The 26,535-nt window shown below is 43.2% G+C and overlaps 1 protein-coding gene across 3 annotated transcripts; it reads left to right on the top strand.

Moving 5' to 3' along the window:
- Positions 1–4,587: 4,587 nt before the first annotated feature.
- Positions 4,588–24,177, top strand: tmem275a (transmembrane protein 275a). Of its 3 annotated transcripts, none has more exons than XM_055641557.1 (3): positions 4,588–5,217; positions 7,178–7,293; positions 22,014–24,176. In XM_055641557.1, the coding sequence occupies exon 3, from the start codon at positions 22,072–22,074 to the stop codon at positions 22,624–22,626; it is 555 nt and encodes a 184-aa protein (XP_055497532.1). In that variant the 5' UTR covers positions 4,588–5,217; positions 7,178–7,293; positions 22,014–22,071; the 3' UTR covers positions 22,627–24,176. The 3 variants fall into 3 exon arrangements, with proteins under 3 accessions (XP_055497532.1, XP_055497531.1, XP_055497533.1); XM_055641556.1 differs by lacking the exon at positions 4,588–5,217 and adding an exon at positions 5,789–5,941; XM_055641558.1 differs by lacking the exons at positions 4,588–5,217; positions 7,178–7,293 and adding an exon at positions 5,789–5,941 and having other exon boundaries at positions 22,014–24,177.
- Positions 24,178–26,535: the final 2,358 nt, after the last annotated feature.

The following is a 26,535-nucleotide window of genomic DNA, read 5'->3' on the forward strand; positions in this document are numbered from 1 at the left end:
TAGCAACTACTGCCCCCACTGGATCTCTGTCATAACCTCAATCAATGCCTGTTCTTGTGCCAGGGATAGACATATACCAGTCTATCTCATGCGGATGAGTTTTGCCAGTTCATCATAAGCCAGTAAGTGTAACATGTGGGCTTACACCAAATTATAATTATTATCAGTAAAATAACAGACTTTATGAAATCTGTGTGTGTAGGGAATGTTCTCAGCAGCTGATACCCCTGACATGTTATGCTATGTGAAAGATAATGTTAATATTTGGGCAAAGGTTGGAAGAAATGTTGTCTACGGTTATTAAAGTATTGGGACAGGAATAGTAGCCCGTTTCAAAGACTTGTTGCAATTGGGCTATGGTGCCAAGCTAGGTGTTGGAGGCCTACTGTTTCTCATGGGGAAGATGGTAAATCATTGAATGCCAGATTGCTTATACAAGTTGACAAATGTACTAACTTAATACCTGTGAAAAAGTAAAAGTGATTCAGAGTAAGGAGCTTACACAGATGGAGAAGCAGAAATAAAGGATAGATTTCAATCTTCACAACCTAGTTTGATGTTAAGGATTGGGAATCAAGTACAATCTATAAAAGGATGACAATCCATTCTGCTAGAACTGGCGTAGCAATGAAGATGAATTCCCAGCTTTCAATATATTCCTTCATGCATATGTGGTTTAAAATGGTACAGTGTAGGTTGAATTTTGAAAATAAAAAAGCCTCCGATGAAATTGAGAAGAAATGAGCTTGAAATGGGAGGTTAAGGGAAGCACGTCAAAATAATCTTTAGCCTCTTGCCAATCATTAATGTGAGAGTGAAATGAAAGATAAGGAGATACATTGCAGAAAGGTAAGCACCAGCAATCGTTTGTGTCCTCAAGGAAATTAGATGGATGGTAAAACTGATGTTAGTTATGTTTCCCCCTAACAGATAGAGGGGCAGGATACAGAGGTGTACAGAGGCTGGTTTCAGAGGGAAACACCTGGGATGAAAATAAATGGGAGAGATTGGTAAAGGATGAACAGATAATGGAAGCATGCAAAACCATGAAGTGTCTGCGGGATTAGATTCTCCTTCCAACTGCTGGTTTCAAATTGTTCCATGTCTTTGCCATGTCCTACCACTAAAACTTGTAACTATCCATCAGCCAAATAAATCATAAAGCATAGAACTGCACAGCACAAGAACAGGCTCATCTGCCCAGAGTGTCTGTGCCGAACATAATGCCAAGACCATCACTTATCTATCTGCACCTAAACCATATCCTTCCATGTGTAGAAAGGAACTGCAGATGCTGGTATACAAAGATAGACAAAGTGCTAAAGTAACTAAACTAATTATCTAAATGGTGGCCGATTGGGAAAGGGGGAGATGCAGCAAGACCTGGGTGTCATGGTACACCAGTCATTGAAAGTAGGCATGCAGGTGCAGCAAGCAGTAAAGAAAGCGAATGGTATGTTAGCATTCATAGCAAAAGGATTTGAGTATAGGAGCAAGGAGGTTCTACTGCAGTTGTACAGGGTCTTGGTGAGACCACACCTGGAGTATTGCGTACAGTTTTGGTCTCCAAATCTGAGGAAGGACATTATTGCCATAGAGGGAGTGCAGAGACGGTTCACCAGACTGATTCCTGGGATGTCAGGACTGTCTTATGAAGAAAGACTGAATAGACTTGGTTTATACTCTCTAGAATTTAGGAGATTGAGAGGGGATCTTATAGAAACTTACAAAATTCTTAAGGGGTTGGACAGGCTAGATGCAGGAAGATTGTTCCCGATGTTAGGGAAGTCCAGGACAAGGGGTCACAGCTTAAGGATAAGGGGGAAATCCTTTAAAACCGAGATGAGAAGAACTTTTTTCACGCAGAGAGTGGTGAATCTCTGGAACTCTCTGCCACAGAGGGTAGTTGAGGCCAGTTCATTGGCTATATTTAAGAGGGAGTTAGATGTGGCCCTTGTGGCTAAGGGGATCAGGGGGTATGGAGAGAAGGCAGGTACGGGATACTGAGTTGGATGATCAGCCATGATCATATTGAATGGCGGTGCAGGCTCGAAGGGCCGAATGGCCTACTCCTGCACCTAATTTCTATGTTTCTATGTAACTACGCAGGTCAGGCAGCATCTCTGGAGAAAAAGGATGGGTGACGTTTCGGGCCCGTCCTTTGTCTCCTGAGATGCTGCCTGAACCGCTGAGTTTCTCCAGTACTTTGTGCCATATCCTTCCATCTCCATAATTTATCCCAAAATCTTTGAAATGCCATAAACCTATCTGCTAACATATCTACTGATAATGACAATAGTTATTAATCAAAAATCTAAAGCCATCAGCAGCTGAATAAAAACTGAAAGCTGAAGAAAGTTTATTGATCTGAAAGATTAACACAATTTCCTTCCTCACTGATTTTTTGTTAACAACCAATTTGTGTTGAGAGACTGGAAATGCTGCAGGTTCATGCCAACTGGTCAATGAGTCAGGGATGATGTTAATTTGGACAAACTAGGCAGACACCCAGCAGAAACAGTGATTTAAAGTACTGCAGTTCCTGTTTCCAGTCTGATTTAGACCAAGGCTCTCGTTTGCATTCTGTATCCATCATAATCTGGTGTTGTCATCTAATTTATGCAAATCAATTACACTAAAACAGACTGTATTTATATAGCACCTTTGATGTGAAAATACATCCTATGGTGCTTCAGAGGCATTATGAAACGAAATTTGACACCAAGGAAATAAAAATCTAAATGTGCAAAAGATCAAAGAGGTAGATTTAAGGAGAATATTAAGGAGTTATGGGAAATTTAGAAAGAAAGCTCCAAAGCTTTTGAACTCACCAGTAAAAGTCACAACTCCCGATCGTGGGGCAATTAAATTCAGGGATCATCAAAAGGACAAAGTTAGAAAACTACAGATATTACAGAGGGAAGGAGAAGATTAGAGAAACATGGCACAAAGGATTTTGAAAAACTAAAGTGAGAATTTTATATAAGCATGAAAATCAAAGATTCTAGTAGTTCTCAGTGGGTAAGGCAGCGCCTGTTAAGAGGGAAATTGAACTGAAGTTCCAGGCTGTTAAATTTCTATTAGAACGAGGAAAAAGTAGAAGTATTGTAATGATTACACTAGACGAAGTGGGACCCGTTGGGTCCCAGCATCACACAGGAGGGCTGGTCCCCCAATGCAATATTCCACCTCTCCATCAATTCCGATATTGGTGGCCAGTGGGGGGGGTGGGTGGGGGTGGGGGGGGGGGGGGGGGGGGGGGGGGGGGGGGGGGGCTTTCTAGAGCGCTAGTATGGGTGTTGTGGGCTGAAGGGACTAGTTTCCAGATGGATAGTATGGACATTGTGGGCCGAATGGATTCTTGGGCTGCCGGCTCAGTCACTCAAGCCTGATGTGCTGGCAGCTCACTCACTCATGCCTGTTGGGCTGCCAGTTGACTCACGGCTATTCCTTGAAATTCTTACCACTTCAAGCAGGATGCAAGGCCACTAAAGACAGCGATTCATGATCTCTCCCTCCTCCATCTTGCAGAGACTGAGCCACACCCACACTTCTGGGTTTGAAGAAGGGTTTCGGCCCGAAACGTTGCCTATTTCCTTCGCTCCATAGATGCTGCTGCACCCGCTGAGTTTCTCCAGCTTTTCTGTGTAACCTTCTGGGTTTTATAGTCCCTCCCACCAGAAGGGGCATGGCCTTCATGGTGTGATTGACAAGAGAGAGAAACTCAACATTTTTTAAACACTAATGACTCTTTTATTTTTCTCTATGGGAAAAATCCTCGTCACCTGATGAGCGTAGGGGGATTCTGAGGAAGATGGCCAAAAATCACAGCCGTACATGGTAGCGTTTTTTCTAAAATCAATATAAAATGCAAACAGGAAGTGGTCAAGATTAGACTTTTAATTATAGAGAAGGCAATGCAACTTTAATTAGGCAAGGCAACTTTAATTAGCTTTAGCTTTTCCAAACCAAAGGCAACACAGCTTTAGCATTTCCAAACCAAAGGCAACACAGCTTTAGCATTTCCAAACAAGACAAAATAACGGTCCCTACATCATCAACTCACTAAATTTCAATAGACGTTGCTACCAATATTCCCTTTACCCAAGGACGATAAGGGTATGGAATATGTTACCACCCAACACACGTGCTGCTGCCGATGCTAAGTCATTTAAAAAAGGGGATTGAGCAACTAGATCTCCTCAACTTGGTCAAAAAGGCTCACTTCAAAATGTAATCGCTACTCTACTCACTCCGACCTGCGCGAGATAACCACTGATGAGGTGTTTGCACAGTAATCAACCAGAACCAGAACCAGAGAAAGGAAGCCGAATCCAGAATGAATCTGGAATATAGCCTGTGGTTCAGAGGTACGGATGGGCGGCACATAATATAATAAAATCCGATTCAGGGATCCAGTAGGTGATGGTTCGAGTCTGAGGCAGGGTTTCGACCCGAAAGGTCACCCATTCCTTTTCTCCAGAGATGCTGCCTGACCCGCTGAGTTACTCCAGCATTTCATGGAATGACTGGTGAATGGTTTAAACTAAGGCACCTCCAGAGACCTCTACTGCAACTCATGAAATGATAAACAAAGTATCTGAATGGCAACATACTGCATATGATGGATTTATTTGTGAAAATACCGAAAAACAGTGAACAGGTTAGGCAACGTTTATGGGGCACAGCTTCTGGGGGAAATAATGTTATCTTGTGCTTCTATTAAACTAACATCTCTCTATAATCTATCCAGCAATCTGCACATACACACACTGTCTCATACACTCACACACTCACAGCTGGGGTTGTGTGTACTTGCTGGAGAGGGGAGAACAAAGGATTAAAACTGGACCATTGCCAGATGCATGAGCAGTAAATGGTACATGTTATCCATGCGACAGGGTGTAAGACATCAGGAACATTAATCTTGGCATTAGACATTCACGGCTGGGCGGGTACTGTGTGAAAGATTATAGATCACAAAAGAGCAATTTCCCGCGGATCGAACCAGTCACAAAACCAAACCCACAAGCTCATTCGGAATTCGCACAGGTAGCGATGTGATCAGATTTAACCCGCTCGGGGTTGGAGAAATCACCGCCGTGCTTCGACTCGCGGTGCTGGGTTTGCCACCGGATTGCTGCATAGGGGTTTGAAGAACTTTGCTCCCTCCCGGCTAGGGCGGAGAAGACGTGTCCACCTACACATCATGTAAAGGTAATGATGTCTCTTTCTCTCTCTCTCTCTCTCTCTCCCACCAGAGCCCGAGCCGCTGCGGTCCGCACTCACTGGCGTGAATTCACCTCACGCCCACTATCAGCGCCAACACACAGCGAGAGAAGGGATGGCAGCTTCGCTGACGGCTCTGTGATGGGGATAAGGGTGAGCGTGTGCTTGTGGTGGGCGGTGGAGGGGGAGCAATGATGGAGAGAGATACGTAGCACCTTCTGGAGGGAGAGCACTTTCTGGGATCAGCAGGGATGGTGCTCTGTCTGTCCATCCTGGCAAGGCAGGAGATCCCTAGTTTTGCTGAATGAAGATTGATCGGAAGGGCCCTCGTTGGAGGAGGGGCTAGAGTTTGTACTGAACGCTTGATATTTTGGATTCGGTGCCTGTGTGAACATCCTGGGCTGTAATTACCAATGAACCCGTTAACTTAACGCTGGTTAACTTCTCGGCGCAGATGTATCGTCTTCGTCTCAGGCCACCGAAGCGGCTGTTAATCCGAGTCTTCTGCAATCTGACCGATCGGGTTATGTATTTCCCCCCCCCCCCCCCCCCCCCCCCCCCCCCCTCCCCATCCTATCCCCGCCCCCGTTGTGTTCCTGGCGTTGTCAGTATGGAATGAGCATGGGAACGGAAGTCCCGTTGTGTCAAAGGAGGAGTTGTGGTTTTGCAGGGTGTGAATCTCAGTGTCATGAGAAAGGATCGGCGATAAAAGGTGAGCGGGCACCCTATCCCCGGAGCAACACTGTGTCTAAACTGTACCTACCGATTGTCTTGCAGGCAACCCCAAGTGTTCCCTTCATTTTTACTGTGTTCTGGGGAAGCTACGCCGATTCAACTGCATATCTTTTTTTTCCCCCTTATTGCAAATGTTCCGCTCAAATCGATACTTTGTTTCTGACGGCGAACCATATTCACAAGCCACAGATCCTGCAGCAGTCTGGCTTCCTCAGCTAGGCTACCTGCCTGGGTCTGCAGTGTTGTCCCACTGAACACACGGAGACGAAAACAAACAGAGCAGAGCGACCCGTGGTGCTGTCTACCCAGTGCCAGGGGGTCGGGTGGGGAGGGGGTTATAACAGTGCGGTGTCTGTTTTGTGCTGCTCGGGGAATGGTTTCTGACAGCGGTTTGTTTCCCAGTGTGTTCGAGGCGCCGCAACCCCTCATCATTTGGATGGAAAGTAAAGATTCAGTAAACTGCAGCCCCGTTCATTGACGAATTTCAATCAGTGCACCGTCTCACGGGGTCCTAGCTAGGAAGCTCTTTGCGAAGCTTTGTGGGATCTTTGGGCTTTCGGGAAAGACAGCGATTTGCTGCTTTCGTGTGAAGAACCGCAGGATTTTTCTGAAATATTGCAACAGCGGGCTATTACAGTGAACGTATTGTGCGCTGACCTAAACTCAGCTCGCTCAGTCTGTGAGCGTCTTGTTCCTTTCACATGCAACCGCCCCCAGCTCTTCCCGGACCCACTTGCTTTGTGCTGAACGGTTTTCATTGTTCCACATCTTATTTTTTAAATATTTTGTTTCCCCCTTTTCCTCTTGAGCTTCCCCCTCTCCCCCCGAGGCGTCCCTTCCTCGTCGTCCAGGTTTCTACATGCCCCCGTCCCAACCAGCCGACCTGGAGGCTCAATGAAATGCGATTACTATCTCTCGTTTCACATCTTACCCTTCCATATCTCCCGTTTCCCTCTCCCGTGACTTTCTGTCTGAAGGAGGGTCTTCCTTCTCTCCAGAGACGCTGCCTGACCCGCTGAGTTACTCCAACATTTTTGTGTCTACCTTCGCTATTAATGCAGACAGAGAGGGTCCAAGGAAAGAGACACTTTAAATGCGGATTTATTGATCGTGCTCCATCGCCAGAAAATAACTTTGCTCCCATTGTCATGCGTGGTGATTTTTTTCCTCCTTCGCGCTATCTCCTACAACAACAATGTTATTCTTGTGACAGGACTCTTCTGAGATCGCCGCAAGTCACAGAGACACACCACGCTTAACACGCACATGAGCACGTAAGGTTACGCTCGCGGGTCTGATCGATGGAGTGTTGTCATGTCTCAATAAATGGTAAGCAGGAAAAAAGAGCTGTCTGTGGGACCGAGCGGATCAGAGGGATGTGGTGAGTGTTATTGCTGCAGGTGGGCCAGGGAGGGTTGCAGCTCCAAGGAGTTCAGTCGCTCCTCCGCTACAGAGGATTACATTTCAAATGACACGGCTCAGTTAGTAAAATAGATTTCTGAGATTAAAACGGGTTGAGCCCTCTCCATCAAAGAAGATGTGAAATCGCCACCTAGTCATGAGGGCGGCATGGGTAGAGCTGCTGCCTCAAACGCCAGGTACCCGGGTTCGATCCTATTCTTTGGTGCTGTGTGTGTGGAGTTTGCCCGTTCTCCCCGTGACCGCGTGGGTTTCCTCCGAGTGCTCTGGTTGTGGGTTAATTGGACTCTGTAACTGCCCCTAGTGTGTCGGGACTGGATGAGCATGACATAGAACTAGTGTAAACGAGTGATCAATGGTCAGCCTGGACTCGTTAGGCTGAAAGTGTAGGGAGGAACTGCAGATGCTGGTTTACACCGAAGATAGACACACAAATGCTGGAGTAACTTGGCGGGTCAGGCAACATTTCTGGAGAAAGGGGATAGGTAGTTTCGGGTCGAGACCGGAATAAGATGCTGCCTGACCAGCTGAGTAAACGTTGCCGGAAGCTGCCTGACCAGCTGAGTTACTCCAGCATTGTGTGTCTATTTTCAGTGGGTTTAAAGGCCAGTTTCCACGCTGTATATCTAAACTGAACATCAATTATTACACATCAATTGGAAGAAGAGCATGATAACCCTGGACAAGGGAGAGCTCGAATGGAAACGGCCGCTCGTGAACTGTCTGAATCCATTGTCAGTGGGGGAAAAGTTCAAATCTTGATCAGTAGAGGACGCGTGATGGTGTGACAATATTTTTATTTATTTACAACAAAGGCTTAGATCGGTGATCGGGAAGGGCTTGGCTTAGGAGGAACTGCAGATGCCGGTATCTTAAGCAAAGCACAAAATGCTGGAGGAACACAGCAAGTCGTGTAGCACCGTGGAGGGTGGAGGGTGGGGACAGACAGACTACGTGCTGGTTCGGGACGTTTCAGTCTGAAGTTAGACACAAAATGCTGTAGTAACTCAGCGAGCCAGGCAGCATCCGTGGAGCAAATGTCTCAAAAATGCTGCCTGACCCGCTGAGTTACTCCAGCACTGTGTGTGTTTGCCCTATAACATAAACTCGTAAATTGTCCGTACATCTGTGGGAGTTAAAGCTTGATTCCAAAGGAACCGATTATGGTTAAGTTCCTGCCTCGAAACAATACTGAAAATACAGAAAGATTGGGCTGGGTGGCCGTCACTCTAAGTCCACTGTACGGTTTTGAACGTGCTGTTCGCCATTCTCATAATCAACGCAGTCACGAGAAGAAGTACAAACTCTGTGCAACCAGCACCTAAGTCAGGATCGAACCCTGCTCTCTGGCGCGGTGAGGGCAGCAACTCTACCGCTGCGCCAATGTGCTGCCCACGGTCAGGTCTTAGATAGAATAGAATGGAATAGAATGCAATTTATTGTCATTCAAACCTAGGTTTGAACGAAATCTCATTTCTACAGTTTACACACAATCCAAGACCCACACTTAACACAGTTTACATAAACATCCATCACAGTGAGTCTCCAACATCTCCTCACTGTGATGGAAGGCAAAGTCTTTATCTCTTCCCTTTGTTCCTTCTCCCGTGGTCCAGCAGTCCAACTGCAGTGTCGAGGCGAACTGGGGCTCTGATGTTAAAGCCCCCGGCGGGCGATGGTAAGTCCTGAGGCCGTTTAAGCCACGCCGGGCGATGTTAGGCCCCGGCTCCATGTCCTTAAACCCGCGATTCCAGCGGGAGAAGTCGCCGTTGCGGAGCTCGAAAAAGCGGTCTCCCACCAGGGACCTGCGAGCTCCCGATGTTCCCGTCCACCGGGTCTGCGGTCGGTGCCTCCGAACTCCAAAGGTCGGGTCGCAGCCGCGCGCCACCACAGCTCTCCCCGCTCTGAAGTTGGCCAGCTCCGCGATGTCCGTTTCGCAGGCTCTGCAACTGGAGCCCTCAGGCTAGTCCCGGCCGGAGGTCGCCGCCGGCTCCACGATGTTAGGCCCAACGACATCCGAGACCCGACAGGGAATAGTCGGGTCCCCGCACAGGGAAGAGATTCAAACAGTTTCCCCACAGCCCCCCCACCACCCCCCACATACACACAGCTAAAACAATAAAATAAAAACTGACTCAAAGACATACATTTAACAAGTTACTCCAGCACATTGTGTCTATCTTTGGCATAAACGAGCATCTGCAGTTCTTTGTTTCTGCAAGTACTTTTTCAATGTGTTCGGAGTTTCTGCTTCCACCATCCCTTTGGACAGTGTTCATATCTCCAGCGCCCACTGGATGCTTTATTTCCCCCTTTCTCTGCTCCAGTCATTTTTCCAATTACTTGACATATCAATTTTGAGACTTCAGGAAAATAGATTATTTTATAAATCTATCAAATAACACACAAAATACCACCAACAATCTGTAAATCAGCACCTGAAGTTCCATGTGACTATGTTGTTTTTACACTATATTTAGCCCCCTCGTGATATTACAGACCTCCATTCATGCTACCCTATGTTCCAATGAAAATAACTATACGACACCCAATTCTCTACTCAAACTTGAGCTTTATCCATCCTGGATCCCTCATAAATCTTAATAATCTCCAATGCCAATAGAAACATAGAAACAGAAAATAAGTCCAGGAGTAGGCCATTCGGCCCTTCGAGCCAGCACCGCCATTCAATATCATCATGGTTGATCATCCAAAATCATTACCCCATTCCTGCATTTTACCCATATCCCTTGGCCATAAGAGCTAAATCTAACATTCTCTTGAAAACATCCAGTCAATTGACCACCACTGCCTTCTGAGGCAGAGGATTCCACAGATTCACAACACCATGGGTGAAATAGTTTTTCCTCATCTCAGTCCTAAATGGCCTACCTCTTATTCTTAAACGGTGACTCCTGGTTCTGGACTCCCCCAACATCGGATACATTTTTCCTGCATCTACCATGTCCAATCCTCTAAGAATTTTATATGTTTCTATAAAATACCCCCTCATCCTTCTAAATTCCAGCGAATACAAGCCAAGTCGACCCATTCTTTCATCATATGTCAGTCCCGCCATCCCAGGAATTAACGGTGCAAGTATTAACTACGCTGCACTCCCTCAATAGCAATAATGTCCTTCCTCAAACTAGGAGACCAAACTTGCACACAATACTCCAGGTGCAGTCTCACCAGGGCCCTGTACAACTGCAATAGGACCTCCTTGCTCCTAAACTCAAATCCTCTTTTTGGAAGTCCAGATACACCACATCCACTGGCTCTCCCTTATCCATCTTACTTGTTACATCCTCAAAAAAATTCAAAAGATTAGTTAAGCATGATTTCCCCTTCATAAATCCATGCTGACTTTGACCAATCCCATCACTGTTTTCCAATTGCGCTGCTATAACATCTTTAATAATCGACTTCAGCATCTTCCCCACTACCGATGTAAGGCTGACTGGTATATCATTTCCCATTTTCTCTCTCCCTCCTTTCTAAAAAATTGGCTATCCTTCGGTCTACAGGAACTGATCCAGAGTTGCGAGAACATTGGAAAATGATCACCAATGCATCCACGATTTCTAGGGCCACCTCCTTGAGTATTCTTGGATGCAGACCATCAGGCCCTGGGGATTTATCTGCCCTCAGTCCCAACAGTTTACCTAACACCATTTTCTGACTAATGTGGATTCCCTTCAGTTCCTCCCTCCCGCTAGATTATCGGTCCCCTTGTATTTCCAGGAGATTGTTTGTGTCTTTCTTAGTGAAGACAGAACCAAAGTACTCGTTTAAATAACTGTTCTGCCATTTCCTTGTTTCGCATTAGGAAACAGGGGGGTGTGGTGGGAGGGGGGGCGTGAGGGAGGGGGGGGTTGGTGGAGGGGGGTGTGGGGGAAGGGGCGGTGGGGGGGGATGGGGTGTGTGGGGGGAGGGGGGTTTTGGGGGGGGGAAGGGGGTGTGGGGAAGAGGGGCGTGTGGAGGGGAAGGGTGGTGTGTGGGGAAGGGGGGAGGGGGGAAGTGTGGAGGAGGGGGGTGTGGGAAAGGGTGTGTGTGGGGAAGGGGGGTGCGGGGAAGGGGGGGTGGGGGGAAGGGCGGTGTATGGAGGAGGGGGTGTGGGGGGGGTGTGTGGGGTGGGAGTAGGGGTTGTAGGTGTAGGGGAGGGGTAGTAGGGTGTGGAGGGTGGGTGTGGGACTCAGCAGCTCTGGGGGTACTTACCGACTGTAGGTTCCGGCTCCAGACTCACTCATCGGCTCCAAGACCAGGCGCCTGTTGCACTCACAGGCACCAGGCTCCTCAAGGTTGTTGCAGCACCCACCCATGAACATAGCAGCCCTTGCCCGCGAACACAGCAGCCCGCAAACTCAGGGGGGTGTGGGAAGGGGGGGGTTGGTCACACCGCACATTCAGCTTTCGGCCTCACGCACAGCTCCCGGTCCCACTCCGACTTCACTCAGAGGCTTCCGGTTCAACTTGCTCTCTGCCCGCATGCAGCTCACACTCAGCCCCACCTCCAGGACTTTATTCTCTGCGGGTATCGGAAAGAGCGTGACTGACAGGCGAGAAGACTAATCTGCTGATCTCACAATTTTTTAAACATTCATACCTTTTTTATTATTTCATCGCTTGGAAAAAATCTTGGGGCGGTTGGAGGAGGACGGTGAGTAAGATGGCGAAAAAATCATAGCGATATAGGGCAGCGTTTTTTCTAAAATCTATTTACAACGTAGAAAGGAAGTGGTCAAGATGAGACTTTTAGTAATAGTATAGATAGCAGATAGAAGATAAAAGTTGGCAACTTACACATTTTATTTATGAGCTCCTATGCTACCTCTTCTAGTTTCATTACTTCTCTCAATTGTAATTTGGATGTATCTACAAATCTAGCTGATTACCTCGTTTTGAGTCAAGTTAATTACCTAAATTAGGAAAGGCAGTGTTTCCAGCACGAGTTTCTTAGCACTATCAGCACATCCTCCCCAACTTCAGTAATCTCCTCCATGCTCTCTCTATTTTATTTCCTATCTTTTTTTTTTCAAATTTCATGCTTATTATCGAACTTTACAATATGGAGTTGGGGTCAAGTTCTCACTCACAGCACCGTGCATCTGCCCAGAAAACCCTCCTTCCACAACACTTTCAATAAAATCCTACACCATAGGTTGGGCAATAGAGTTGCAGAACATGGAATCAGTGGTTGTATTGATGGAGAACCAGCTACCAGGTAGAAAGCAAAGTGTGGGAATAAATGCAGGCTGTGAAGGGTGGGATTTATACATGGAACCAAGCGATGTACAATCTATATCAACAATTTGGTTGAAAAGAACAAATACTGTATGATCCTTCAGGTCTGCTGAAGATCCTCAATCAAGTAAGATCATAACATTTATAATACGAGGAATCGAATATAGGAGCAAAGAGGTCCTTCTGCAGTTGTACAGAGCCCTAGTGAGACCACACCTGGAGTATTGTGTGCAGTTTTGGTCCCCTATTTTGAGGAAGGACATTCTTGCTATTGAGGGAGTGCAGCGTAGGTTTACAAGGTTAATTACCGGGATGGCGGGACTGTCATATGCTGAGAGAATGGAGCAGCTGGGCTTGTACACTCTGGAGTTTAGAAGGATGAGAGGAGACCTCATTGAAACATATAAGATTGTTAAGGGCTTGGAGACGCTAGAGGCAGGAAACATGTTCCTGATGTTGGGGGAGTCCAGAACCAGGGGCCACAGTTTAAGAATAAGGAGTAAGCCATTTAGAACGGAGACGAGGTGAAAAATTCTTTGCCTCACAGGGGAGGGCAGGTTCTCTGGATGCTTTCAAGATTCTTTGCTCTTAAAAATAGGTAAGTGGAGGCAGGAACGGGGTACTGATTGGGATGAACAGCTTTCAAGCGGTACTGGCTCTAGGGCCAAATGGCCTACTCCTGCACCTATTTTCTAGTCTAGTCATAGGGGGATTATGGGGACTCTGAAGGAATGGGTAAGAAACAGGGGGATGGAATGATGTAGGGGGATGTGAATCCATGTGACATAAAAGCAGAATATTTGTCTAATGGTTAGAGATTCGGCATTGTTGATTTTTGTTCAAATCACCGAAGACCAACATACATATACAGTATGTAATTAGGAGGAGAAGTCACCTGTGAACTTTTCTTGTGAGAGAAGATTTGATTACAAGAGGAAAGAAGTCATAGAAACATAAAAACATAGAAATTAGGTCAGGCCATTGAGGCCCTTCGGGTAAGCCATTCACAGGTAGATGGCTGATCATAACTCAGTATCCCGTACCTGCCTTGTCTCCATAGTCTCTGATCCCCTTGCCACAAGGGCCACATCTAACTCCCTCTTAAATAGAATATTTGGCCTCTAATGTGTTAGAGATTCCAGAGATTCACCACTCTTGTTGAAAAAAGATTCATTCGGTTTTAAAATTTCACCTTTATCCTTAAGCTGTGAAGACTTCCCTAACATCGGGAACTTCCTGCATCTAGCCAGTATAAGAATTTTGTAAGTTTCTATAAGATCCCCTCTCAAGCTCCTAAATTCTAGAGAGTATAAACAAAGTCTATCCAGTCTTTCTTTACAAGAGGACATCCCAGGAATCAGTCTGATTGCAATTATATCAGGTTTAGCCTCCACGGGGAGGCTAAACGTGAAGTATTGTTCACAGTTTTTGTCTCCTTATCTATAGAAGGATGCACGCCAGAGAAAGGGTGCTGCAGTGGGTCACTCAGCTGGTGAATGTGTATGTGGACAAGTTGAGTAGACCAGGAATGTATTCTGTAGAGTTTGTAGGAATGAACAAAGATCTTGCCAAAGTTTGCAAGATTCTTGCCAGGTTGGATGGAGGGGAAAGGTTTGCCCTGGAACTAGAGGGCACAGCTTCAGAATAAGGGGAGGTAAATTAGGACTGAGTTGAGGAAAAATATCTTCACTTGGAGCATGGTGAATCCTTGCAATTCTCTACTGTGGAAGAGAGCAGAGGCTCAGTCACTGGGGTTATTCAAAAGCACACAAGGGATTTGAGATATGGTGAACATCGTGGAAAATACTGTGAAGACCTGCTCCTGTTCCTATTTTTTTTAATGTTCTTATAAGTTACAATCTGGGTGGAAATTTAAACTGGTTAAAAGACAAAGTTAAATATTTCTTTATTGAAAATATAATAAATGAGGGAATGAAGACAAAAGGATGACACACTGTAAACAGGAAGCTTCAGTGATGAGAGGAAAGTCAGGAATTAATTGCCTACTTATCTCGTGCAATGCAACTACATATATATAGCACTGTTAAACATTGGGATATGCTTCCCAAAGCCCAGTTCAAGAAATAGAGAGCATTCCCTGGCTTTAATCAGAAAATAGACACCATCATAATTTCCCTTGCTGAAAGTCAGAGGGAAAGTCCTAGAACTGTAGAAATATAGGAGCAGGTGTAGGTCACTAGGCAGTCGTGTCTGCTTTGTCATTCAATACAACTGTAGCTGATTCGCAATCTTTCCCCACACCCCTCGATGCATCTATCTATATATGAGGCCTCATGTAAAGAATTATCTGTAGAGAATTCAACAGGTACACCAGTGAAGACATGTCTCCCTACTTTATCCCAGATATCTAACCTCGTATACTAAGCCTATGACCCCTGAATCTATAGACACCAGCCAGGAGAAACATCCCCACTCCATCAACCCTGTCATGGCCTCATGAAAGGAATGTTATTTGTATTTTTTTCCCTCTAGCCTTATTTAAAGAGCAATACTATTCCAGTCACACTGTATATTGTATACTGTGACACTGCATATTTTTGATATTAATGCGAGCACGGCTGCTGAAAGAATGTACTTTAATCAGTTTAATTACTGATGATGATATAACAGAATGCAGTGACCCAGTTGACCGTAGTAGTTATAAATTAATGTGGCTGTTTTGTTTAGGTTCAGCACAGTATTTTTTACCAACTCTTCGGCAATGATATAACATTGCATTTTGTAATAAGAAACAGGTCACAATCAATATAATCCTGTGTAAATATTGTTCTACACTGTTCCTGAGGCTCAATGCCATTGTAATGGTTTGAGTTTTTCCAAAGTAAAAAAAGGGAAACATTTTAATGTTAATTTGTATAAGTTTAAATTCCATGCCAACCTTCCTTGAGGCCTGTCTGAGTGAAGTCAATAGTTTTGCACTAAATTATAGGCATTGTGGACTTAAAGCAAGACTACAAGTAATGTGTTTCCTGGTGCAAGGTCTTGACTTGATGCTGGTAGACCTGTTGAGTTCCTCCATCTTGCAGCATCTACAGTCTCTTGTTTTTTAAGTTTTGTGTTAAATGCTAAAGTGTGGTGTTTATCTTATTTGTGTGCTGCATGGTAACTCGAATTTCACTGCACTAATTGGTGTATGTGACAATAAAAGTCCTTTGCCCTCCAGCTCATTTTACCCCATGTTTACAACTAATCCACCAACCTTGACTACCTTTATGTCTTGGAAGAGCAGTGCCACAGCTCACTAAACATTGATCGAAGATTTCTTTATTTCATCCATATGATTGACGCTGGAATCTTTATCTTCAAATTGAAACATTAATTATTTCCAATCCATTCAAATTAAGTTTGATTGTGAGTTGTGAAGTGTTTTTCAGCTGTTTACTTTATTTTCTGATATTGATTCATCTTTCTGCTAACGTGGGAATACTGATGGTAAAATTCCACCTCTCAAGCAAACATTGTTTTGCTTATATAAACCATTCCTGGCAATGCCGATCAATTCTCTCACAGTAGAACATTAGATCTTTGAAACCAATAAGCCCATATTGCCCCTGCCTCAAATCAAAAATTCTAAACATCCAAGGGAACATTTTGATATTTTTTGAACACGTCCACTCATCTTTGTGCCCCTACAGACTCTTTAATAAAGCCTGCTCACTGTCTGTCAATAACAACTGTACATGCTGAAAGCAATTAGCAATTAAGGTCAATCAGCATCCAACAACTCAACATGTTAGCAATTAGGCCACAAGCCAGTAATGTCTTTAGCAGAAGTACTAGAATTTTAAAGTAGAGTTTGAAGGATTATTTAGATAAAAGTTAAATAATACTCTGAGAACACTGAGGTAAAAAACAATGAAGCAAGATTTAATGTGCATTTTGTTTTATTTAGAGGCTTCCCCAATACTAATGAGGAGCCTCAATAAGATGCCAAAAGAGTTTGAATGCACTTAAAGATGAACAAGACACTTACAATGTCACTGGGGTACAGTTGAAGCTTGCCCAGTGCATGCTTCATTTAGTTTATGCAATATGCAAAATGTCCTAAAACAAACACAGTCTTCTCATATGTAAGTTAATCCAAGGTTAATTTCAGATGATGATTATATCATGACAAGGAGGACCAATATGGTGATGTCCATGTGTGAAGTTGGCACACAATGCATCTGTTCTGTGCACAAAAAGCAGGCAAAATTCGTATGCTATCATTTCCAGTACATCCATATGCTGAATGAGTCCATGTCATAGGTGAGGATTTCAAATGAGCCTCTCCATATACGTTGATGTTTATGATGTTGATGAATCTCACATTGACTTTAATTATTTGGTAATGCCTAGTACTTTTGTGTTCTGTGGCACAAAATCGTGACTCGCTTCATAATTCATGGTCCCATCTCTTCTTCAGAATAAGAGTGGAACATTTAGAAACATAGAAAATAGGTGCAGGAGTAGGCTGTTCGGCCCTTCGAGCCTGCACCGCCATTCAAATATGATCATGGCTGATCAACCAACTCAGTATCCTGTACCTGTCTTCTCTCCATACCCCCTGATCCCTTTAGCCACAAGGGCCACATCTAACTCCCTCTTAAATATAGCCAATGAACTGGCCTCAACTACATTCTGTGGCAGAAAATTCCAGAGATTTACCACTCTCTGTGTGAAAAATGTTTTTCTCATCTCAGTCCTAAAAGATTTCCCCTTTATCCTTAAACTGTGACCCTTTGTTCTGGACTTCCCCAACATCGGGAACAATCTTCCTGCATCTAGCCTGTCCAACCCCTTAAGAATGTTGTAAGTAAGATGTAAGTTTATCCTGGTTTTATAGTAATACAGATAAATAGGATGCCAGATCATCCCAGGTGCCATGTTCTTCTGGTACATCTAACAGCAGACTCAAACAAGAGAATCCTTGAGGAAGTGAACTGTCTGCTCTTGTAGGTAGAGTAGAGGAGGTTAACGGGGGAAACAGAAGATAATTTTAATGGAAAGGAGGAGCAATGCAGAAAGCCATGCAACAATACCTCCAATGGCAACACAAGATATGGATGTTGATAGATTGCAAAAGACCAAATAACAGAGCTTTGGTTTAAGTTAAAAATGGCATACCAGTGATGAATCTTCCTTCAGTTCCATGGTGATGTGTCAGCCTAGATTACGTGCTCATGTATCAAGATGCGACAAACAAACACACTGACTCAGAGGAGAGCGTGCTGCCTGATGGTGCAAAGACAGCTCGCACGTAGAATATTTAGGATGGAACAAAAATTATGCAGCCTTTTTAGAAAGTCTGAAATATTTTTAAGCCAAGTTATGCAGAGGCAAATAAGGTCTGTAGCTGTTATTGTGTAATAGCAGAAAACAAATGGAAGGTACTTTATGTTTATTATTGTCGGATGTACAGTGTATTCAGAAAGTATTCAGGCCCCTTCACTTTTTCCACATTTTGTTACGTTACAACCTTACTTTAAAATGGATTAAATTCTTTTTTTTGTATCATCAATCTACACACAATACCCCAGAATGAAGAAGGGAAAACAGGTTTTTAGAAATGTTTGCAAAGTAATTAAAAATAAATAACTGAAATATCACATTTACATAAGTATTCAGACCCTTTGCTACATCACTCAAAATTGAGCTTGTGCTCGGACACCGAGAATGTGTGCACATCCCCAGCGGAGGACCTCCCTCCAGCCTCGCTAGCCAGCGCGCGGGCTGGTGGTGTTGTTTTTAGACGACGAGCTGGGGGTGATGTTGCCTGTCTCGAATCGTGCGTAGAAGGAGTTCAGGTAATCAGCTAGGGAGATGCCGGCACTTCCGGTTGAGGGGGGGGGGCTGCTCCGGCAGTTAGTTATAGTCCATAGCCCCTGCCAAAGGCATCTGGTGTCCTGCTGCTCCATCTGCTACTCCATCCTGTCCCTGTATCTCCTTTTTGCGCCCTTCGCCACGCACTGACTAAAGAAATTCCTCCTCATCAAAATGTTAGATTAAAACCCTCTCTTTGATGGACTTGATGGACCAAGTTTCTGCTTTCTATTTCAAAAGGGAATATGGAATATATGGAAAATATGGAATGAAAAATAAATAAATCATATCAGTACAAGTTCTGCAACTGGATTCCATGACAGAATAACTCATTTTGCTGCTTAAGATGTGAACATGGCTATTTGAAATTACCATAATTTCTTATTTGCTCACATAATGTATGCACACACCTCTTCAATCTCATCTATTGTATTTGGTATTTTCTTCTACATCAGGGAGACCAAGATAGACTGGATAATTACTTTGCAGAGCACACTGTCTGACAAGGCCAACAGGAGTTCCCATTTACTAGCCACTTCAATTCCCCCCCCCCCCATTTCTTCCACCTCCTGAATCTATTCATCTCCACCAATCTCTACTTTGATCCCCCATTTTAGCCCCACTCCCCACGCTCTCCCATTCCATTCTTCTCACTATCCCTCCTCCTCTGGTTCCACATTTCAGTTCCCCCCTTCCTGCCTTATCAGATTCCACCAGTGTGCATCTTTTTGTCTTTACCTCCAGCTTTGGTTACTATCTAATACTTCTCTCCTCCACTTGACTCATCTACTAATCAACCCCTCATTACCTGGACCCACCTGTTACTTCTAGCTCTTGTCCCTTATCATTCCCCTCACCTCTTTCTACCAACTCTCCCCTCTATTCCTTTAGTCTGAAGAAGGTACACAACTTGAATCATTGTCTGTCCATTTCCCTCTACAGATGCCTGAGCTGCTGAGTTCCTCCAGCAAATGTTTTTTTTTTGCTCAGGATTTCAGCATCTGTGGTCATGTTAGGATTATGATTTAGAGGCAAACTTGGACATAGTGTGAGATTTTGTATCTATTTGATGTCTTGATGACTAATGACAACATGTAACCCAAGAGACATTTGTGTTAGTTGATGTTATGGAACATCTTGGGTGTCCTCCCTTGTTCGAATCTTTGTTATATGGTGTTGCTCACCATTTTATTTTCAATATCAAAGAGTTATCATAAACCGCAGGTGCAGTATGGTCGCGCAGCGGTAGAGTTGCTCCCTTGCAGGGCCACAGACCCGGGTTCGTTCCTGACTAAGGGTGCTGTCTGTATGGTGTTTGTACATTCTCCCGGTGACCTGCATGGGTTTTCTCCGGGATCTCCGGTCTCCCCCCACAATCCAAAGACACACATGTTTGTGGGTTAATTGGTTTTGTATCATTGTAAATTGTAAATTATCCCCAGTGTGTGTAGATATCGTTAGTGTCGTGATTCACTGGTTGGCGTGGACTCGGTGGGCCAAAGGGCCTGTTTCCGTGTTGTATCTCTAAACTAAACACAGAAAGAGCGGACACTAAAAAAAAAGAGGGAATGAAAGAAGAAATTAGGACAGATAATAGAGAAAAATACCTATGTTAAAAAGATAATCAGAAATAGGATAGAATAATAAACAAAGGATAGAAGGTTATGAGTGTTTTCCAAGCAGTTGAAAACCATTCAGCTCTGATTTCTGCCATTCCCTTCACCCTGAATTTCACCTCCATTGACTCTTCTTCTTCTTCTTGCTTATGGCGTGCACAGCCTAAAGTTGTAAGACAACTTGTTCTGTTCGATCTTCTGTTTGTGCACGCCAGGTTGATTGCATTTGTTGAAACAGGGTGGACCACTTTAAGGTTGCAATTCCCCACCCCCCATTGACTCTCTGCATTCACTACAAGAATTTAACAATGGGAAAGGGCCCTTAGATTTTGGATTTGTCAGACTGAACAATAAACCAACTTGTAATTGGACTCCAGCCAAATAGACCTGTTGAACAAACCATCAGTATAACAGGAATTATAATTTTAATATTGATGTTCTGTCATAAACACCATTGCACATTTAGAAAATAACATATCCATAGACATAAACATACCTAGTTTCGGAAAATATATAACCTTCTGAACAAAAGAGCATAATTTGTTTGCAATTTCCCAGTTTTGACCTCCTGCATACCTATTGAAATTATGACGTGTAGCTTCAGTGGAGACAACTTTATTATCCTAGTTCCATTTATGGATTATGCTGAACTGATTGAACATTAACAGTTTACAAATTCATGTGCTGTGAAAATAACGGTGCCTTTTGCTACAGTGATATCATATTTCTAGCTGACAGGAATCACAGCAATGTATAAAAAACATGGAGAAAGAAAAAATTGCAGATGCAATTTCAGATTGTCAGGCAGCATCTGTGGAGGGAATGGACAGACAATGGTTCAGGTCAGGACCCTGCTTCACACTCTTCAGCAATCTAAATCAGGGTCCCGACCCAAAACAGTCGATCCATTCTCTCCACTCCACAGACTCCCTCTTTTCACTCTGCTTTTTCCCAATTCTATTGAAGAGCCACCAATGTGAATCATTATAGTATCTTTCAGCTGTTCCAAATTGTAATGAATTATGTGAAAATAACATGATCATTAAAACATGGCAAGCAGATATATAACGAGAAATTTGTTGATACTTCTATTTAGGAGTTACAAACTGAGTGGCTAAGTAGCCAATTGGCCCATTTAAATAGGCAAATTATTCTGGATTTTATACTTTAATAGGGACAGCAGTTCACTTAATACATTGAGATGTTACTTTGATCTTTGCTTGCCATGTGTATATGGTGACCAGGGTGACCGCTAATCTCTTGGAGGTCAGATTCAGCAACTAGGTCCCTTGCCTCCACCTCTTTAAAGGTCTGTTTAAGTAAGGGAACATAATGAATGATTTTTTTTTTTTTTTGCTATGTTTTTTTGTCTTCAACTATTGCCAGGACTGAGCAACTATCATGGTGCCCAGGCAGAAGTTAGAGTATCATTTGAGCTGTTTTCCCTATTTGAACTCGCCTGTCCAGTTAACAATCACAATCATTGATTTATGACTATCATATAAGAAGTAGGCATTAAAATGTGAACAAATAAAATGTAGCTTCATCTTATTTGGTGCCATGAAGCAACGTGTATTAATGATAAAAAATGAAATTTGAGATTTGTTAACTCAAATGCAACTTAACTGATTTTTAAAATCTACAGTTCTGCGTGTACTGCCTACCTTTATTATCCTTTTTTAAATGTTTTTATGAATCTGCCATTTCTTTACATAAGAGTATATTATGGTTATTAATTTATTTATCAGTTATTACCCTGCTATTTGTTTATTTATATACCCTTCCTCCTCAATGGCATCAGTTTTATTTTAGCTATTTTTATTTATAGTATTCTTAATATACGGTTAACATCATGTAACCTCTGTATAATGATTGTCAATTAAACCGTTCGTCATGAAATCTATAAGCATCTGTTAATTAGCTAATGCATATGCTTTCTGTTTTCAGTGAAGGTAATTCATTGCTGCACTTGACTGAGTTGACATCCTCCTGATCAAAAATAAAGATGATGTTTACTGACAAAAACAGCACTACAGTCCCTCAGAAGCCTGGCCAGAAGAAGACAAGGCCGCAGGGTCTACCGTCTCCCGCTCTGTGTTGTGCCTGTGGCCTCTGCATCATGTTGGCAGGGATCAACATTACACTTGTGGGGGCCTTCGCCTTCGGCACCTTCTTGCCAGTGAACAATCCCCCCATTATCATCGGGCCTATTCTGCTGGTGGTTGCTTTCACCTTTTTTGCGGCCTGCTGTATCTGCAGTCGGAGACCTCCCGCTCATGGTCAGAGGAAGTCCAAGCCTGGTTCCAATATTGGCATCATCAAGCCTGGTCACGCTACGTTCGAGATTGAGACTAGTGAGCACACGGTGCAAGACACAACTGCAGTCCAGCTCAGTCCGACAAACTCACCGGTGTCTTCTAAGAAATCTACCCCAGTCCATGAAAACGCAAAGACATGTAAACTCTTTACTATGGATGGCGACAATCCTGGAGCCAAGTATACACCTGGAACTGAGGCAATACAACTGAACCTACCCCAGGACTTGGATGCATCCTCATAGAACTGGATTGAGCTTTGATTACAAAACTACTTTCCATATACAATGTTATAACTAGGTCTCTTAAACCTTTCACCAGCAAGAATCAGTTTTTAAATTTGAATAACTATGTCCAGACCATGATGATCTTTCTCTCCATTCGAACTTCACTTTAAATCTTTGGTTTAGTTTAGCAGAGTAGAGAAATTTCAATGTTTCCTGCCATCTTATTGAGCAAGATCAAATGCAATGCAGTGAGATTTTCATGAAGAGTAACAGTGAAATTTGAAAACGAATACAAAAGCATCATCTAATTATCACTTCATGTTGCAGGTCTGACGCAAATATCTGCACAAATTACAAGTACCTAATTTGATTATTTGAGGAATGGATGGATATCTAACCTTGTTTGCCAAAAATACTTTTTTCATAAGATGTGTATTCTATACCTGACCCCCCCTCAAAATAATTTGGGAGCAAAGAACAAGTACTGTCTATTTTAATTCAGATTTAACTGATTTAATAAAATATTGTTGGTAGATTAACTTTATTAGCAATTTTTGGGGAAAACAAGTTTTTCCACGTATGCTTTGATGCTCATTTTGAAATTCCTTCATTGGCAAATGCTCTATTGTTGCTGAAGTGATTAAACAGCTGGACTGAGTTAACAGATGAGAAGAGAAATAGAGCACAGTGTAACATTAAGCATGCTTTCTGCCTTTTTGAATCGGCTCTTGGTAATGGAAGTAATTGGGATATTTTAATGGGATCTTGAGGGAGTGAAACTCTCCTGAACACTCAGATGTCCAGATGAGTATTGTGAGGTTCAAAAGAAAAATGTTTATAATATATTTGGAAAGGGATAGAGAACGTATTAAGCATCTGCAAATGCCAATCATAGTATATATTATGTATTTAAGGATTGAATGGGTGCGGTTTTATGGAAGTGCAGGGAAATTTTGTTTCATTTAATTAGACAATTTTTCCATTCTGCCATTGTGTAAGACATATCAGTTGTAATTGTTAACAGAAAGATGATTCCAAATAAATGTTTTCTTGTCTCTGTCAAGCACAAATGGACAACTTTTTTTTGTGTAAAAGTGCTATATGTCTATGTTGGAACACTGTTAATTGAATTTTTGACAATATTATGTTTAACAATATTACGTAGAAAATATTTGTTTTAATTGGATAAAGCTGAGGCTGCCCATACCATGAATTCACCTCCACTAAGACAGGAAAGCATTTGATGATAGAAACAAGGAACTGTGGATGTGATTTACAAAAAATAGAGACGCAAAATACTAAAGTAACTCAGCAAGTCAAGCAACATCCCTGGAGAACATGGATAGGTGATGTTTTGTATTAGGACCCTTCTTCAGTTTGAAGAAGGATCCCGACCCAAAACGTCACTGTAAACATGCACCAGAGACCGTGTATGATTTAAACACATAGTTAATCAGCACTAAAACTTAACAGCATTGAGGACAACAGGTTGTCAGTGCATCCTAGCTGCTCACACTGGCAGTGCCGGGAACAAGTGTTAGTATAAGTGTTATAGTGGGGTGGAGTTAGTGATGCTGGCTTATGTGTGATTGGTTCACATGCATTATCAATCTACATCCTTCCCCCTTAGGATTAAGTGTGGAAAGGGCACCCATGCCATGGAGTTAAACATACTCGCAATATCTGTCTGGTGGTCTGCTAACACACGGCCCGAGCGCCTGCGGACCCAACCCTCCCCTCCCTCTCCTGTCTCCTCCCCTCCCTCTACGGTCACCTATCCAAACATTTGATGGTGGTACGTTAGCTTTTGGCTCATGTAGTAAGATTCAGAGTTTCAAAACCTTGATATGATGGAGGCATGTTTGATGAACCTGGGCAACCTAAATTGCGTACAGCTGTGAGAGAATATTTATACAGTGAGCAAAGCTGTCACGAATGGATTTAGGAAGGAGAAAATAATTTGCTGTTTTGTTTTATTGATATCGAACACAATGCAGGGTGTGGCAGGATAAACATACAAATAATTAAATTACCAAATGACCTGTGGCACAGAACACCACAATACGGGACAATGCAGGTCAATGAGCAGTGATTATTTAGGCTTTTAACAACTCAAATATATTGGAGATTGGTAAAACGAAAGCGAAGAAAACTGGTTTAAAATTATGATAAAGGGAGCGTTAATGTTCACTTTGAAACCTCTTTATTGCCTTGCATTTTTTAATAAATATTCTGTCATTAATGAAACAATCTAATCACTCTTAATTTTAATTCACCAGATATGTTGAGAGGATTGGTCTGTCTACTAAATTCGGAAGGAACAAATAAAAAATTAGCATCATATGTCATATGTGACAGAGGCATCCAAGGCTTCAGCGTTCCTCTTCTATCTAATTGGCTCCATAACGATTCCTCAATGCAACTGGACTGTCCATTCATTAATCTCTCGGTAGGGTCAGCATTAAATTTCCTTCGATTGAAATGCCTCAAAATGCAATGGAAGCATTGAACTTGTTAGAAGTTACCAATAGAGGCAACTCCATGTCGAATAGTTTATTTACACTTTGAAGTATTTCAGTCCCAAATTTAACTGCCACATGCTACATTGAAGGTGCAAAACACAAAGTGCTGGAGGAAACCAGCAGGCCAGGCAGCATCTGTGGAGGGAATTGGATATCCGAGTTTCCCCAGCAGTTTTCAGCATCTGCAGTTTCTTGTGACTGAATTAAATATTAAGTATGCAAGTTAATATGCAAGTTGTAATTGGTATCGAGTCCACAGCTAGAGTTCCAAGGTATATCGGTCCAACCATGACACCTTAGCCATAAAGATGCATCTCTACACTTCCAGCTATCTTATATGTTTGGGTACAAGTCTCACCTGCAATTGTTACAGTCTCCTATCCTCGTATATTTTTACTACTACGAAGAACAACAAAGTATTCACTCTGAATTACTATTCCAAACTGTGTAGTATACATTACGAAATACCTAAAAACAAGGAACTGCAGATGCTGGTTTACCAAAAAAAAGGCACAACGTGCTGGAGTAACTCAGCGGGTCAGGTAGTATCCTGGAGATCATGGGTAGGTAACGTTTCGGTCGGGTACCTTCTTCAGAGTCTGAAGTACGCCGACGTCTATTTCTCTCCACAGATGCTGCCTGACCCGCTGAGTTACTCCAACACTGGTCTTTAAAAAAAAAAATACCTACTCAGTTTTGGTGTCTCACAGTCAGGAATAACTTGATTGTTCAATAAAGAATCCCAAAACATACTGGGTAGAAGTTATGTGGGTTTCCACAAATATATCCTAAATCCATTCACATGCAGTTTACGAACGCTCCACTTTGTATGTGACGAATAGACTTGACTTGACCTATGGACAGCCCGTGTGCATGAAGGAACGTTTTGTGAGGCCGACGGGGTGGATTTGCCGGCGGCTGCGGGCTCCTTCTGCTGTGTGAGTACTCACTCCGGGTTCGTGGCTATATGTCATTGCATCTTGCAGAGAAATCTAAATGGTTAAATGCCCTGGGTTCATCTACACGTTGCCACTGGCTTGCCTATGTATGTTCGTCAGCCCCGTGAACGATTGAAATAAATAAATTGCCTGCTGACTGTTAACTTGCACAATTCCAATTGCAGGTTAATGTATGGTCGACGTTTCCGATCGAAACCTCTGCATCAGGACTGACGCTTTACCAGCTGAGTTCTTCCAGCGGTTTGCTTTTTGCTCCAGATTCCAGCAGCTGCAATCTCCAGTGCAGCTTTCGTTGTGCAGCTTGCAGAGAACATGATATACATCTCGCAGAGTCCACTGTAGGCAGCTAAAGAGACGTTCGCATAATGATACCATCAAATAATGACACGAAAGGGAAATTATACAGTATCAACATGATATATAACAATAGATCAGAAAGGAAAGTT

This window comes from Leucoraja erinacea, chromosome 10 (genome assembly GCF_028641065.1).
Source record: "Leucoraja erinacea ecotype New England chromosome 10, Leri_hhj_1, whole genome shotgun sequence".
In the NCBI taxonomy this organism is placed as follows: Eukaryota; Metazoa; Chordata; class Chondrichthyes; order Rajiformes; family Rajidae; genus Leucoraja; species Leucoraja erinaceus.